This window comes from Bacillus rossius, chromosome 2 (assembly GCF_032445375.1).
Source record: "Bacillus rossius redtenbacheri isolate Brsri chromosome 2, Brsri_v3, whole genome shotgun sequence".
Lineage (NCBI taxonomy): Eukaryota > Metazoa > Arthropoda > Insecta > Phasmatodea > Bacillidae > Bacillus > Bacillus rossius.
The window spans coordinates 7,864,555-7,883,220 of NC_086331.1; the positions used below are offsets into that span (position 1 = coordinate 7,864,555).

At 35.6% G+C, this 18,666-nt stretch overlaps 1 protein-coding gene across 1 annotated transcript in view; it reads left to right on the forward strand.

The window, feature by feature from the left end:
- The window catches only part of LOC134529071 (uncharacterized), a 73,556-nt gene extending 63,345 nt beyond the window's left edge, over nt 1-10,211 (forward strand). Inside the window, exons 8-10 of the mRNA XM_063362778.1 lie at nt 1,014-1,160; nt 8,427-8,555; nt 9,382-10,211. Coding sequence (XP_063218848.1) covers nt 1,014-1,160; nt 8,427-8,555; nt 9,382-9,410 — 305 coding nt within the window. The 3' untranslated portion in view covers nt 9,411-10,211. The remainder of the gene's footprint in view (nt 1-1,013; nt 1,161-8,426; nt 8,556-9,381) is intronic.
- The last annotated feature ends 8,455 nt before the right edge of the window (nt 10,212-18,666 follow it).

Genomic DNA, 18,666 nt, shown 5'->3' on the forward strand with positions numbered 1-18,666 from the left:
AGGACCCCTTCTCAGTAAAGGCCTGTTTCAGCACTGTTTGGCCCATGGGGTAGTTGTGCCTGTGTTTCAGAAAAACAAAAAGAGGTTTACTCTTGTTTTTTTTTTGTTTCTGCCTGCGGTTATTGGGGACGGGTGGGGGCGCTGCTGGTTAGTCGTCCATTTGGTCATGCGAATGCTTGGCCCACTTCTCTTGTACTTGCCACACTTGGTCGTTGTCGGAAACTGATCCACAGTCCTCCGTGATGGTAGTCATGTACACAATCACAGACCATCGGTGCCTGGAACACCCACTGACAACTCCCCTGGTAATAATTAAGCCAGGGTTGGGGCTAGGCCAAGAGGTGCTCCAATCGAGTGATACCAGGCGAGTTGGTAGCTGAATGTCACAGTCAATTGTTACAGCGGAACTGAACCGTTTCCTGTTTACACGAGACACACAGGAATTGCCCTGGTCGCTTTGTGGGCTGGGATACAGCATCAGCAATGCTTCCTTGGGAAGGATTTTCAAGACCGCGACCATGATGTACTCCAAAAGGGTGAAATGTTCTAGAATCCAAAATGGCAGATCTTTTAAGAATATAATAGGACAGTCTCTATAATATTCTAAGATTGAAGATGGCACTAGGGAATGTTTGGTATGTTTACACCTGGGTGTACGTTAAAACAACATGTTGTGAATTAAAACAACATACCATAAGTAAGAGTCATCAGTGATCGTGAATCGCAATCGTGTTGGTTTCGATTTAGTATAGTTTCTTTTAGGCCATAGAGACCCCATCCACAATTCCTCTAACATGTAATGTATGTGTGCATATCTAATTATCTCGCTGTGCACGAGATGTAAAGCATAAATAAAGCAAAGTAGAATACACGTTTGTATTATGGTACAGGGCAAATCCGTAGTGAAGTTTTGGATGTTACCCAATTGGTTTATTATTTTAACTTAAATTTATGTATGTATGTTGATAATACCGCATTAGAGTAAATGTTAAAGTTGTTCATTGTTATTGTAGATAAACCCATGGAGGTTCCAGAAGATTTCTCATCAGAAACAACTTATTCATCTGGCAGAACTACTCCATCCTATGGAACTGACTCTCGATACAAGCTTCCTGCCAATGGAAAAGGAAATAATGAGCTCCGAGAGGATAAATTGTGTGGTAAGTACCAGCTATCTACTTTAGTTATTTTATGAAGGTCATTAGTAATATTAGCCCATAAGAAATTTTGTTTGCTGTGTCGGCAATCTTTATATACACATAGAAAATGTTTACAGTTATGTCCGTGGCAACATATACTCTCTTTAGATATATATTTTTTAAATTGAGAGGTTGGAAAAACTGTACATTCAGTAATGGGGAGAGGGCTCAACAAATATTTTTTCCCCCTGCCCCCTGGTCAATAGTTTCTTCCGGTGGCCGTGAGTGGGAAATGTGGAGAAAGTGGCAGTGAGTCGGCGGGTTTCCTTGGTGTACTCCTGTTTCCTCTACCTAGTTATTTCATTAATAAACTGTTTTCATCTCATCAGACCATTTCGTATCTGAGATCCAATGTGGCCGAGACTTTAAGCCGTAATTCCTTTACTAGTGAGCGTGGTGACAAAGGGCAGAATAATGAAGAAAAGTAAGAGTGATGGGTATAATGACGAAGATGACAACGAGATTAGGGACGATGAGATAATGATTGAGACGATTGAGTTGTGGGAGCTGGGAGGACAGTGAGAAGGGAGGATGGTGACTAGAAGAATAATGACAGTGATGAAGATGTTCTTGATGGAAGCTAAACAATGACGATAATTACGAAATTGTGGAAGAAAAATACAATGATGTGGAAGAAAAAGTCCTCATCGAGGAATAGTATGATTACGACGATGATAAGGTCGATAATGATGAGAAAGAAGATTATGACAACAAATAGGAGGAGGCCACTTGGCGGAAGATAAAGAGAAGGATGATAGTACCAGTATGGAAATAATTATAATTATGAGAATGAGGGTGGATACGTGAAGCATGAATATTGAAAAGAAGACAAGGACAGGGATGGGGGTAAAATATACAATTATGATAATGATAAAGATGAAGAAATTAAAGATCACACCAATGAAAGGACGACTATGAAGAGAATGGAATACAGTAGGATTATGTAAAGGCTACTGAGGAGAGTTTAGGAGGAAGTATCTGAAATTAGTCCATATGCTATTACCAACATCGAAAAATTGCACCAGCATGAATGGTTTAAAGGTTTGCTTTGTATTAGGGAGAAAATATTAATTTTACAATAACCTTAAGTTGTTCTTTTGGATTCAAAAATACTTAAAGGTTATGAAGCTATTTAATTTAGTACACCTCGAATATTAAATTTATTGTAACAAATAAAACTATTCGAAAGGGGGTCACACGGTTTTAATATTTTTATTTTCGTAGCAGATGTTCATAGTTTTACACACGTGTATATTTTCGTGTTTTTTAATGCGAGATAACTTGAAAAACTTTGATCGAAACAGTTAATAAAATTGAAAATGGGCTGGAAAAATGTAAACGTTATAACACAGCTAAGGCGTCCATATCTGCCAGCTGCGGCGGTGGTTACAATTACAAACTAGAGGATTTTGGCTTGGTGAGTTTAAAAACAAAAGGTGGAGGGGACAAGATGAATACTTGCCCTGGGTGCAAACTAGTGTAGTTACGTCTATGTTTGTCATCCCTGACTAGACTATAAGGCGACAGGAGGCATAAGAACCTGCGCAGACCCCACTGTCATCCTGCTGGTCACACGACCATCGCGTCAGAAAGTGGCTGGGTTTAGTCAGGCAGCTGCCTCTCTCCTGCACGGATGACTGAGATTCCGAGCTACTCGATCAGATTCACGAAATGGCTTCTAAGTTCGGAATTTAAACCGCACATTAAATCGTGTTATACCACTTCGGGGAGATGTAGTTTACAATGATGCAACACATTCCAATGTAATTTGACGTACAATGTCGCTTAAACAACTAGTGTTAACAGGTGTTTCAACATCAACAATAGAACTATTACTGACAAAGGGAAAGGGGAAAAGACAACGATTTAAACTGCATCAAAATACTTGAGAAATTTGTTGCTAAGTTTTTTCACTGAAAAAAAATGTCAAAGTGAAGAGAAATATTTTGGTTGAAAAAACTGGATTAGTTGTTCTGAGAGGGCGTGACCTCGAACAAATAAAAATACATGAATTTCGTAAGTCTCACGGAATCGTTGTTAATGTTGACAGTAACACTTTCAAACTACACCACATAATTTCTTGTCATCACTCAAATATGGAAAATGGCTTCACAAAATCACTGTCATAGGAGCACAGTTAATTATTATGCATGCATATACAGAAATGAGCTCTTTCTAGCAGTTGGCTCATTTTTAAGTCACATCAGAAGTATGGAGATAACCTCAATGCTATGAATTTCGAAAACATTTTCATTCCTAAACAAGACATTCAAAATCTACGGACTATTAACAATGGTGAAACGAAATATTTTGTTTTTAGTAAAAAGTGTGGAAACAAAAAAATTAGCTTGTTATAATTTTTTTTTCTTGCACAGTGGTAATTTTGTACTCCTGTGTCAATGCTCTGAAGTGGCAGATATGAGTTAAATGGATACTGTTACGACCTATGTGGGGAGAACTGGGTTCGTAAGTACTGCTCCCTGATGATGGCGATGGCAGTGTCGACCGAAACGTCGGTGAATTATTCGCCAAGGACACGGAGTAGGTAACTGCTCCCTGATGATGGTGACTGCAATGTCGACCGAAACGTCGGTGAATTATTCGCCAAGGACACGGCTACAACCCAGAAGCCAAGCTACTTTAGTAATATGTATGTTTTAATAAATTGTGTTTCTACAAATACGGTGCGGAGAAGTATTTTCAGTGATGACTTCTGTATGCGAATAAGACTCGATTGGAAAACGGCCGGGCCGTTGCGTGCGTCTCACCGCGCTGTAAGGAATGCCAGACGACACCGCGACAACGTGCGAAGGAACTTGAGAAACTGATACGTGGTGTCTCCGGTATCCGCTTGCGCCGCGCAGCTGCGTCTGTTGGGGCTGGCTAGACGGCAGGTGGCGCATCTGTATTGGCGGAATCAGGGGATAGTCACTAGATAGGGCCTACGATGGCTTATTAAAGACTGTGGAAAAGACTTGTGCCAACGTGAGAAAGCTTTTTTAAACTAAATAATTTTATAATTTTATGTTGAATAATTTGACTTTGATGAAGGAATCTGATTTTATTTTCGAAATTTACTTTAGTTGACTTGTTTAAAATCATTCATGCTAAATACATCATTTCTTTGATATTTTGAATGCAGGTGTTGGTGTCACTGTTCGTTTAAAAATTTAAAACTGTTATAGTTTGAATTTGAAACGAATGCAATTTGGTATTACTTTGAGTTACCGTATTTAAAAATTTGAGATGAAAAAGTTAAAAAGAAAACTTTTGGAAGAAGATGTTGGGTGCCGCACTGTGAAAATATTAAGCCTAGAAACGATGTGAAAAATTTTAGTTGAAAATAAATATCTGACAATCTACAAGTAAACATGGGGTTGTTAGGTTATGTGTATTAGTTGGACTTCAGAATAAGTTATTAATTTGATGGATAGATGATAACTTAAGTTATTCTCCGAACGATTCTAGTTTTAAAAAATTGAGGGGGCTGGGGAAATTAAAAATATTTCCATTAATCTGGAACCCCAGATCCTATACAATATGGAGCCCTAGATCCTGCGGTATTGGGACAAACAAAATTACCTTCTTAAACAATAACATTGAATTCAATTGTTGTACATACATTTAATAAGTAAAAAACCGTTCGAAAACTATTTTAAAACCATAATTTTACATTATGCATTAATAAAATACGTATTAAAAATACTTTTTTGCATGGTTTATTTCACGCTGGTTGTTGGTATTATTACATTACATAGTGGCGGTTATCCGAGAAAAAAATAAGGAAAGAGGTTCAACCTGGGAGTGAAATCTCTCTCTACTTCTATACTCCTTGGGCGGAATATTGAGCTGTTGGAAAAATACCAACACAAAAATTAAAAAAAAAAAATTATAATGCACATTTATGTACGCCCGTTGGAAGTCATACACACTTGGCATAATCAAAAACTAACTTTAATTTTACATGCAAATAATTAACAGAAATAAAATAATGTAAGGACTGTAGGGATATTGTAAACACAGTAGGCGAAGTTTTAGTTAAATCAAACTTAAATAAAATACTCTATATTTAAAATTAATATAAACACATTTGTAACATTATTTATTTTATTTAGAAAAAATAATCCGAGATGAATTTTAAATTATAATGAAAATCAGTAAATACTGGTATGCTGAATATTTATGCTATTTTATAATGCAAATAAATTATACATACGAGAATAAAACCTCAATTATATAAATACACTTGAAAATAAACATTGAAAAAATAAAATAAACAGAATATATATCACAAATATTAACAATAAATAAATGTTTTTAATGATATGGACCAGTATTCAATATATATATATATATATATATATATTAGTTTATATTGGCAGGTCCGGGACTGGGTTTTGGGTGTCTGCTGCCTTGGAACTGCCATCTCCGATGACGTCACGGCGGCCATCTTGGATGACATTGACTTTGGACCTTGACCTTCAAATTTGCCTAAGATTATTCAAAATTTGTCCAAAATATGCCAACTTCCGCCCAAATTTTCAGTTTTTTTTTTTAATTCAGCCCAAAAAGCTGAAAACATTTGAAAAAAAATCCTTCTATTTCAAAGCAAAAATTCCAGGTTTAGGGAAAATTTCCAGTTTGATTCCTCAAAAATTCTTAAATTCGAAATTCAGAATGCCTGAAAAGACATTTGCCGTTGAAAGAAACAAAATTCCTTAATGAGACTTAAATTCCCCATGGAAAGACATCAATTTGCCTCTGGTGGGTAGCTTATAAAAAATTGTTTACTTCAAATTTATAGTTACATAATCTATTTGGTCCTCGGTTCGATTCCCGGCGAGAGTAACATGTATCTAATTTATTTTTTAAAAATTGAAAATTTTAATCACAATTCAATTAAAATTAGAAAAATCTTAACTAATGTCACACCCGTCATCTTGGATTCTGAAACATTAAACTTTTGTTTACGGCCGTTATCTTGAAATTTCATAGTTATTTTCCGATTTTAATGGGGAAACAATTAAAAATCATAAAAACTTAAGTAATTAATTTTAATAAAAAAATATGAAAATGTCCTTGGTTTGAACCCGGCGAGTTCAATAGATTAAAAATGGTGACTGATCATTCCTCCACAAAAGCCACCAAAATAATGACCTCTCTCCACTAAGGCCAAGGTATATATATTGCCAGCTAGTATGACATCACGTCTGTTATTTTTGTTTTCGTCTGATGGAGGCCACCATCTCGTTTTTCGTCTGCTAGAATAAGCTATCGCCATGTTTTAGTTTAAATTTTACCCGCTAGAGTGTAGTAATCATTTATTGCTAGGGTGTCCACCATATTGCATGCTATCTTGGAAATTCGTAATTATTTATCTATAAATTCGGGAAAAATTCCAAAACTCATAAAAAATGGCAATCAATTAATTGATTGTTTCTAACGATTACAGTGCTTGGTTCGATCCATTCTCGATCCAAAACATGTTTATCTAGGTTAAAAAAATTATTATTCTCAATAAATTGGGTAAAATGTCCTATATACCATTCTCCAGTAAGTCGATAATGACATATTGACCACCTTCTTTAAAATTCGTAATAATTAACCTAAAAATTCGGTAACAATTCCAAAAATAATCAAAAAATCAATCATTAACACTAGATATGATTGTCTCGATCGATTTCCGACATTGGTTCGATTCACAGTCAGTGGTAAGAGTAATTAAAAATTAAGAATAAATTTTAAATTCTTTTCCCACTACATTTTGTGGAGTCTATTAATCATTCTCTCCGCAAATAAAAAGACTATAAAGGAATACCTCTCCGATTAAATAAATACGCTGTCGATATGCCTACCATGGAAGTCTAATTTTATGATACTTGGAATACATACCTACCGTCCGACCCAGTCGTGTGCAGTGTTTGGCGTATACAATAAGCATCTCCTAATCAAGGTATATATTTCGATGATAATAAAAAAAAATTGGTTGTCTGTAAAGTCGGTTAACGTGACAACGTCATAACAAAACATTGATGAAATGATTGCATACTTTTATGAATACAATTGAATCATTTTTATTGAATTTTCACTATTTTGTATTGATACAAAGAAGGAGTGAAATGAAATCTACAACTTAATTGATAAATTTAGGTACTTTTATTTGGACTCATTAATTCAAATATGTTTTTTACTTTAACGAAGAGATTATTTTAACTATAACTTTTATACATGTTTGCTATTTAACTTCTTCCAATCTGTGTTATTCTGTTAAGGATAGGACGATGATAGGAAAAGTAGGAAACGAATGGGAGTGTTTCAAGTTTAATGTGCCTCGAAAAAGTCAAATCGATGGTTGTTCCAATCGAGTGGAAGAGAGATAGATGCGGCGCAAGCGTACAATGAGCGTAACGGGACAACGTGCGTAACGGGACAATGTGCGTTACGGGACTTTTTCGTGCGTGCAGCCGGCGTTCATCGATTTATTAGATGTCACGTCAAAAAAACATTTCTAAACAGGCAATGTAAAATTTCAGGCGTTTAGACCAGACATATCCGAACCACGATACCAATCGTGTCCAGAGTACAAACTTAACGATCCAAAATCAAAGAGAAAAAAGCACATTTGGAAGTACAATAAAAAAAGAAGCTGTATGAAAAGAACTAAATCTTAGTTAGAAATCAGATTTTAAAAAATAAAACAGTAAATTTTTGAAATCTAAATAACTGATTTATTTTTCAGTATTCTACACATGCAAGTTAAACAAGTGATTATTGTATGTAGCCAGCTTCCCTCAGTTAAGTTGAAAATTAAAGATCTAAAGTTTATGGTCAAGGTCAAGGTGGCTTGTCGTCGGGGAATTCAAGCCACTTTGTGGACTTTTGGTTCTTTCTAAGGCAAAGTCTTTTGAGGTTTTTCGAATTTCGATTTATTGAATTTTTAAAGAATGAAACGGGAAGTTTTTTGAAATTTTTTTCTTTCAAAAATTGGAAATTTTAGTGTAGTTTGGCGAATTTTGTGCAAATTTTGAGTGATTTTTGCAAATTCTGAAGGTCAAGACTTATAATCCTGTCCTCGGTCCGGTTATCAAATACTTAATACTCTAGGTCTTCTGTTAGTTTATCATTGTTTTCCAAAAAAAAAAAAAAAACATTGTTTCATTTGTAGGCATTGTGATATACAACTTGTAGAAAACTAAGTTGTGATAATTGTTATTGTTTATTTTTTAGATCCGGAAGATTTAACCAGGGCAGTTATTCCGATAGAATGGGGACTGGATCAGTTCCGTGAGAATATTCGCGAGATGGCTGATACCTTGAATAGTGTGTCTTTCCAGGAGGAAGACATGAATGTAGATGGTAAGTATACTCTATATATTTATATGTAACGTAGTGAACTGCATGCGGCAACATTATCTAGAAGTATCCAGAAGAAAGAGGCTGCGAGAGATTGTGCTGGTGTGTGAATTAGATTGGCGGGTCCGCCATATTGAATTATGAGATTACAGGCGCCATCTATGATGGCTTTGACCTTGACATACAGTACATCAACTGCAATATTATACTCAGAGCAATATTTGATTTCACGATCTCGGCCTCGCAACCCAAGAGAAAATTATGAAAATGTATTTTAAAAATTAAAAAAAAAACGCACCTATGTCACCTTGTCCGAAGTCCCCAGTTGAAACACAAATAGGTCAATTTATTTTCTAAAAATAAATATTAACTATGAAAAAATATTTAAAAATTATATAATATATTTAAATAAAAAGCACATACGTCATGGAGATCGGAGGCACTATAGGACGATATTTCAAGACACAAAACTAAAGGTTTAGGTGTTGAATATGCTACACCTGTACTCTGTCAGTATTCCAAGTTACGCCGCCAGTTCTTATTGAAATTGTGAATTAATTTGAAAAATTCTACTTTAAATACCAACTTGTATCACCGGTGGCCACAAAACGATTTCAAATAGTAATGGTACTAATGGTAGCTACTTGAATCAACTAAGTTTGAAAGACATAAAACTGCACTCTGAGGAAATGTACTAGGCTACTTTAATTAGATAACTTCATTTATTTTTAGAAAGCATGCTTGTGGTTTATGTCAGTAACTTATTGTTATAATATTACACAACTTATTTTTTTTTTTTGCAATATTCGTTTTTGTTATGTTTTCACAGAAGAGGATTCAGCAATGGCGGATGAGTGAGAGGAGTATCAACATCAGAAACTTAAGAGACATTGCTTATTCAGTGCAGTGATTTTCAGCTACGAATACTATTGGACAGTAACAATTTCTAAATAAAGACAAGAAAGTGTATGTGTGTTATGATAAGCTCATTCATCAATAATGTGTGCAACTATGGACCGTATGAGGCCTTAAAGTTTTTTAATATAGTAAAATATTATATTACATTTTTATGCAGCTTGGCAGCTATGAAAAAAAATAATTATAAATACAATTTGCTGAACTTCTTGGAATTGTTATATACAAATTGTAACTTAAAAAATTTACAATTTAAATTTTAAAACTTCTTGAAACTTTTTTTTTTGTATTAGTGTAGAGAGAACGAAAGCACATAATTTAGCTTACTTAAAAATCTACATAGAATACGCTGTTTAAAATTTTGATTATATAATCATATAATCTACTGTTATTGAGTGAAAAATACCTATTTTTCTAAAATTACATACAGTCTACGTCCTTATGGCATATTTATATATTTACATTGTTGCGCACATTAAAATTTTGATGTAGAATATAATTAGATTAAGATTAAATTGCAAAATAAGTGCTTTTTTTAAAATAATAAGCCTTTCTTTATAATAGAAAAATAGCCTACATGTGTAGCCTTTGTGTGTTTTAACTAGCTGAACTCTACTTGAAGTATTACTTATTTTTCTAGTGTCTGTTCATTCCTTGTTTTGGCACATACTGTTACAAAACATTGTGTAAGAATGTTTGTATTTGGAAAAAAAACATAAATAAAGAATACATAATTTGAATAAATAGACTCAATTTTATGTGGTGAATAGTGAAAAACCAAAATAACACAAATGAAAGTTAATACTACGCTAAACCAAACTCCTATTTAGAACATGATGCAAAATAAAAATTAACTGAGTAACAAAAATACTTTTTTTGCCTTACCGCCCTCAGTTCATTTCCTGTCTGATTATAAAACATGGTGAACAAATGACTGGTGTGGCAATAAACGTGCGTAGCCTAAGTAATTTTTTTATATCATTGGTCTTCGATATAAAAACGAGAACGAGGAATGGGAATATTTGATTACTTCGATGGTGAAAATGAAATCAGCTCGGAGATTGTTTAAGTTTACTTGTGGCATTTAACTTCTCATGTGCTCACATTGTAGTATTATGTTTACTTGATAATATCAATTAAAATTTCATTAATTTACCTGTATTCAATCTGTAAAATTCTTTAAACACAAATGGTAGCTTAAAAATATATGATGGATTAAAAATTATATTTGAAGCAATTTTAAGACAATTTATTTTAACCACTTCTTAGTCAAACGTTGTTACAATATTTGCAAGTTTAAGACTATAACACTGTGTACCATAAATTAAACTGCAGACAGTATAGAATGATTCAAAACAATTCATTTCACCAACTAAATGCAAAACCCTTCATTTTGAGGAATAGATAACTTGATTAAATGACAAAGAAAGATCGTTGTGCAAAGGCTCATTCATAAGTTTCATACGTACTAAATTTGTTTTAATAATTAAATCCGTTGACTTAACACACTCGAAGCACGCATACTTGTTCATGCAGACAAAATTCGTGGGAGTTGTGTTACAGTATAATTTTCTCCAGTTCACTATGTAACAGGCAGTGGAAATCATTGACATGTAATTAGGATATCTGTGCAATAATAAATTCCGTATTTTAAGCTTCTTTTTGGAGAGAATCCCTCCCTTAGTTCGTTTAAGGCATAGCCTAGATAGGTATTTTTATGCACTACAGAAAATCTGCCTGCGAACTTATCAGGTTTGTATAAATGCCGGTTCAGTATACTTACTGTAGGCATGAAAAACGTGTGTAATGTCTTTAAATGTACAAAGGAAAAATACAATTTCAAAAACTGGTAATTTGAGTGTGTTTTCGTACGAAATGTAACACATGTCCCGAACGCAAACAACATAAGTTCAACATTAATATGCAATTTTTTCACAATTGTCACTCCAGCAAGATTAGAACAGTAGTATATAATAGCCGGTCCAGCTACAGGAGCCGAGGAGCCGATCTGCCATCTTGGATTCTGACATCACAGTGGCCATATTGGTGACCTTGATCCTAGTGGCCATCTTGGATCCACCATTTTGAATTTAACATCCGCAATTTTTTTCCGCCATTTTGAATTGTAGACATTCCACCATTTTAATTATGATGTCATCGTTGCAATTTTCTTTATGGCTGGCAAATTAAAAATCATAATCATTATCAGAAAAAAATTGGGGAAAATTCTAAATTTTATAAAAAATTAATGAATCATATTTTAATAAAATATGAATGCTCTTACATCATGGAGCTCAGAGTCCTCGGTTCAAACCCAGTGAGGGCAAAATTAAAAATTGAGACAGATCCTTCCTCTACAGAAGCCACTGGCAGACTGACGTCCCACCACTAATGCCAAGGTATATATTTCGCCAGATAGTATGATGTCGAGTCCGCCATATTGTTTTCATTTGCTAGAGGCCACCATAATGTTTTCGGCTGCTAGAGTGCACTGTCGCCATGTTAGTTTAATCTTTATCTGCTAGAGCACAGTAATAATTTATTACTGTGCTGTCCACCATCTCGAAATTTGGGCACCATATTGGAAATTCGTATTTAATGAGCTCTAAATTCAGTAAAAATTCCAAAATTTATTTTTAAAATCTGCAATTAATAGATTGATTGATTAAATCGTTTCCTGTCCTTGGGTCAATACTTTATTGATGAAAAAAAAATTTATGTAAAAAATATTAATTTTAATAAATACGATCTGAAGTTTTATAAGAAGCTTAAATTCCTCTACTACCTGCCTCCAGTAAGCCGATAATGACATATATTTATTGCCATCTTGAAATTATCTAATTATTAAGCTAACAATTTGGAGAAAAAATTCCAAAAAATTATAAAAAAAATCACTCACTAATTTACTGATTGAATCGATGGATTTCTGTATTTGCTTTGACACTTGGTCAATGCAAAACAAATATAATTTAATTAAAAAGACCATTAAAGTGACAGGTTCGTGAAATAAAACACTACATGTTCTTTTACAAACAAATAGTTATTACATAAATTCTACACTACTACAAGTCCAAAAAAATTACTAGTCTTTATTTAGTGTTTCTCGATTTCTGCATCTGCTACCCACGAATTAAAGCGAGTCCTTTACATGTCTTGACATGTCTTTTCAGTTTATCACGTTGACTCATTGGTTCACCACATTGTTTACACAGAAGAATTATCGATTTCATTAAAAGGATAGCTATATATTTCATGACTTTTGCACTTGGAATATTTGATAATGTTTTGTCACAGAATATACAGTTTGATTCTGATGAATGTTTAACCAGTCCTTTGCATAACCACATGTACCTACCTTTCAGTTTTCCATAGTGTACACTTGCTGCACTGCTGATGTTTAATGTGTTTAGAGTTATTACATAAAAACTGATTTTTCAATTTTTCATTTTAAATTTTCCCTAATTTTTTAAATATATATTGATGTCTTATTCGGAGTGAACCGTTGGTGATAAAAAAACGGATGCTAGATATGGTTTCAGAACCCAAAAGTGTATGAAATTAGGTAAAGTGGTTCAAAAAGGTTTTACAATTTTTTTTTTTCGTTGGCCTGTGAAATCTTTGGTTGTATATTTTCGTATGTTTACAATTGCTACCGACTATCTTTTCTTTAGCTTGATTAGTTTCAGAGATATAATTAATCATCATAAAACAATATTTACCCATTTTTCACCTCCTTATGGGTTGAATTCTTTAATTATACAGCCTAGTTTTTAAGTTAGCCAAAGACCTTTCTAATAAAAAAAAAGTTTCAATAAAATATATCCAGTAGTTTTTGATTGATGTTCGAACAGACGAACAGACAGAAAATTAAAAAAAAAAAAAAATATTTTCGAGTTAACAATAATGTAAATAGTGATTTACAATAGTGTTTTCATCATTTCATCCAATGCACAGACTTTTTGCCTCGAAAAGTTCTATTATTAGTATAGATTTGCCGTCACCCGACCTCTGTGAAAGGCCCGGGGGTACCTGACGGGCGCTACGGGCGTCGCGGTGCTCTTGTTGTCCGGAGGGGCGCCAGGCTAGCGGGCTGCTAGGCCGTTGGTGATGGGTCGTGGGTACTCTGCCCCCGCGTGCCCCGCCAGGTACACGGCTTGAATCTACCCTGAATGGCTCTCCCTTGACTGTGAAGGCCGCTCGGCCGTGTGGAGGACGGGAGACTCCGGAAAATTAGTGTACACGAGTTGGTGAGAATTACCTTTAATCTAGTCCCGCTACAAAACACTCTCACCAACACTTGGCGACGTCTAGCCGTTACACAATTAACACAGAAAAAACATAACACTACGCGACACTAATGGTTACCGCGGCAGTCTCGCGGGACGCGGGTCGATGCTCGCTGGAGACGGCCAGCGCCGAAAGTTAACTGGTGCAGGGGGGAGGGGGTCATTGAGCGGGCTCCTAAGTTCGGTGAAACACTTACGTGAGTGATACGATCTGCAGCGCGGTATCACGATGAAGACGGTCGGGATAGGCCCGGTTCCGTAAAATACGCGCCGAGTCGAGTGGGCAGTTATGAATTAATAAGAGGTTTAAATTTAAATATTTAGTACAGAATGAAATAATCAAAGAAAGAAAACTTGGATGCTGCCCACGGACACACGTCTGTTCCCGGCGCGGAGTGGTTTGAGACTGCCGGACATGGCCGCCTCGCAAGGAAGTGAAACTTTCTCTTCTTTGTGAGTCGGCGTCAAAAAACTTATATTAATTGAATTTAATCTATGACCAGTTAAAACATGTTCCAGGTGCCCAATTAAAATGTAGCACCTGGTAATTGGGTGCTTAAGGCTTAACAATGATTTAATGTATTTAATTATTTAAATTGTGACATCAAGTTGGCGACTGTAAATTTACTAACATATTGTCCCACTGTGAATTGTTTTAGAGGGATTTCTCCTATTCTGACTTGATCATAGTCACGGGCATTTTAATTAAGGCCAGTGGCCGCGGTGACTGTTAATGAGGTTTGTTGTCTATTGAGGTCACGCCCGGGGCGCTCGCCTGACTCAATCCGGCTGGGCAAGGGGCGCGCTCCCAAAACGGGATACGGTACTGGCGGTGCGGAGCACGGGCTTAAAGGCCATGGTCGGTACGACGTCAGATTTATGTTGGCAAATTTGAGGTTACAGAAACGCTACCAATTGAACTTCTGTAAACATTGCTAGTTTCTTATTCAGAATGTACTGACAATCCGAGAGATTGGCTTACATCGTAACTAATAATGAAGTAAGTGTTCAGACACTGGCATCTCCAGTAAAGTTTTTAGTTTTATGCTGGTATAAATTGTGAGTTCATATAATTACACCTGTATTTCCTGTTACTTTATGGGCTTGTATGGCAGAAACAAAAGGTATGAATTTTGTTTACTATGATTTAAAAATTATAACTCATTTTAAAGCCCTGTCACACTATCAAACTTTCGCTTCCAACACCTTCCAATATGTTGTGTCAAATAAAGTTAGTAGGCCAGTAAAATTAGACTAAAAAAAGACAGTGCTGACGAATAATTAGAGGAAAGCTGGAAACTGTTTTAATGTATTCAGCATACCCCTAGTATGATCACATTAGGTTTGCCCCAATTTCCGAGTGAATCTTCATCCGCCATTTTGAAAAAACTGAATATTTTTGTTTGTTTTTGAGGTTTTTCTCAAATTTCTCCAAAACGAAGCGACCAATCAATTAGTATGTAAAGATGTTAAATTTAGATAGTTAAATTTCGCTTCAAATGAATACCATATATACGAAAAGGGGTATTGCGATTTCTTTAGAAGACAATTTGAAAATTACTCATTTATTTTGATTTGTGGGAAATTCCAAATCTATCGGTTTTGCACGTTCAACATCTCTGAAGTGGCTCATAATTAAACAAAAAAAATGGGGTACATCATTTATAGGAAATTTATTTCAATATTTAGCAAAACCTAATTATTTTAATAATTTTTTACATTAACAGGTAAATGCGATTTTACATGTTGAGGTGTGAATGATTTTGGTTTTTTCCCACTAATAGATTATTCAGTAGAATGCTTGCATTTATTCATCGTAAATATGTAGGTTAAAATCAAGTATATGAAACAATTGATTTTATTAGATATTTATTAAGTTATGAATATGGAAACAATTTACATGTACAAGTAAGAGGTATTAACTACAGACAGTACTCTGGCAAAGTGGATCTCTTCAATGCCTGCTGCTATTGAGATTTTAGACCAAATTGAAACATTCTGTGGAGTGTCATTTGCAACAACTGAGCAGCATGTTGATGCCAGGGCATCACGTTTATTAAGAGACGACATTGTAGTACATAAATTGCTGGACTGGTTTACCTCTCATAATCCATTCCCAGTTAAGGGAGAAGTAATGTCCATAAGTACTGGACTGACAGGAGAAGAGAAGATTAACTGCCACCTAGCTTATGAAGCCGGAAATTCCAGCATTTCGAGGATGATTGGCAGTAATTTTGGTATTGTCAAGTTTCAGCGAAAACAAAGAGTGATGCCCCTACGATGTGTTAATTCTGCTGTAAAAATTCACAAGGAAGAAGTTACAGTCAACCATGATACGATTTTCCGCAGAATTTCATTTCATAAAAAAATCAAATGAACAGCTGAAACAATACTTTCAATTTGAGCTGGCTCCGTATCCGTTGTCCTTATTTGACGAAGTTGGTATGCGTAAAACACGAAAATCAGCATTCTACGACCTGTTTACTCCTGAAAATTATTCAATTTATATGAGTAACTCTGCGTACGTCATAGATGGAGACTACCTCTTACACCGTGTGTTGTGGCAGGCCCGAGAACTCTTTTCGTCAATATTAAATAAATATGTCGAGTATGTTACACATTACTTTGGACAAGGTACAACCATTTTTTTTCGATGGATATCCAGATGAAACAAGTGCGAAGGGTATAAAATCTGCGGAACAACTTCGAAGAGGCAATAAGCTGACAGAAGCAAATGTTATGTTTGATGAGGCAATGTCGGTGACAATGCCACAAGAATTATTTCTATCAAATGAACATAACAAGAACCGTCTTATCTCCATGTTGACTGAGAAATTGAAATCTGAGCAGTTTGTTGTAAAGCAGGCGAAGGAGGATGCTGACACTCTAATTGTGACCAGTGCAATTGTCATCGCCCAGCATGCTGATTGTGTGGTTATTGTGGGGGAAGCCACTGACCTGTTGGTGATTTTGACTGCATTAGCTCCAGACTCCCCCAACATATATTTATTGAATCCAGGAAAGGGTCAACATAGCAATGCACTTTACAGTCCACGCAATTTCAATTCATCCGAACCTGCTAAGGATAATATCCTATTCCTTCATGCATTCAGTGGTTGCGACACTACATCAGCTATTTTCAGAAAAGGAAAACTGAAATTTCTTAAGTTGCTGGAGAAAGAGAGTCAGTTTGCAAGAAGCTGTAAGGGTGTTTAATAAAACCGAAACTACTGCAGATGAGGTTGATGTGGCAGGACTGAAATTCATTGCGGCAATCTACTCTGGACGTAGTGATATACCACTAGATGAAATACGCTACGAGATGTTTCAGAAATCGTTACAAAGAAATGAATTTAACCTCGCTTCTTTGCCTCTAACTCCAGCAGCTGCTCGCCAGCATTCCTTGAGAACATATTTGCAAGTGCAAATGTGGAGCAACAACCACACCGATCCACTGCTATGGGGCTGGAAGACATCAAAACATGGTCTAGTCCCTGTTACAACAAATAGAGATGCAGCACCCGAAGAGCTCCTCAAAACTGTGTATTGCAGGTGTGCCATAGGCTGTAATGGAGTCTGCTCTTGCCGAAAATAATTTGAAATGTACAACGATCTGCAAGAATTGCAAAGGCCTATCGTGCGCAAACTCCCCAGTAGACGACATTGCTCAACCAAACTTCGTCTGCAACGAAGAGCATATAGACCTCCAAGAAGACAAGTGTTTATCAGACTATGAGAATGAGATCTTAGAGCAGCCACCTGAATTACCTTGTTCTAAAAGAAAGAAAACATAAGTGTGTGTATTATGTACTGTTTTGTTTGTAAATTTTTTTTGTTATACCTGTACAATATGAATGATAATGAAATGTCTCTTGATTATCATAGATGCACTGCTGAATGATTTGATTTAAGATGAGAAGGGAGATTGGTAAATCTACAGAGTTAGAGGCACCATGTACGAATACCTGTCTGATGTGATATTATTTTGAAAATATGTAAACATATCATTTGTGTTTTGTTTAAATCACATGTGTGGTTATGTAAGTAATAATATGTCATATATTCTCAGTGTCGAGTTAACTGGCCAGTCTTTAAATCATTATCATATGTGTTTATTTTATTCTCTGTGTTATAAATATTTTATTTTGAATCGTTATTATTTAAAGAGAAACTGTTTAATTCTCCACGAATGCACAGTGCTAATTGATATTAACAAGTTTCTGATAATGTTGTCATGAGACTGATAAAGCCATAGTACATTATATTGAATATATTTTATAGAACCAGTTTCTAGCTTTTTGTTTTATTATAATGTTATATTTGATAATCACTATGTTGTATTTATTTATAAAGTTACTGGTAAAACATTTTAATGCTGTTATTAATCCCTGTGTTTCTATATTTTCGGTAGTATGTATTGACGCCGACCGCCAATGCTCCTCTGTCGCATAGACCGCTATGCCTCATCAACGTCTCGCAAAAGCGTGTGCACCGAACGCGCCCGTGCGCGCAGCAAAGTGCAGTTCGTGCGACGAGGCGAACGCCATACGAGTGCTACACCGGCGCAAGGATCCGGCCGGGTGTGGCATATCCTTCCGCCGCACTACAACAAATTGTTATAATTATGTTTTTCCACAGGATTTTATTAAACATTATTTTTTATTAATTAATAATTAAGTCTTTGCAAAATCATGTTTCAATGTGCGATTTGTCCCGAACCTGGCCGGTTCAGTTTCCCGCGAAATTCACACGTTTCCGCGGGAGGGCTGGCGGGGGAGGGGGGTCGCGCGCGGCGACACCGCTAGTGTCCTTCGAGAGCTCAACCAGGCCGGCAGCCTGCGCGCAACGCGGAACCTTCAACCTTTGCATTCACCGACATGTAGTTTTCCATAGTGTAATTTCTTTTCAACCTT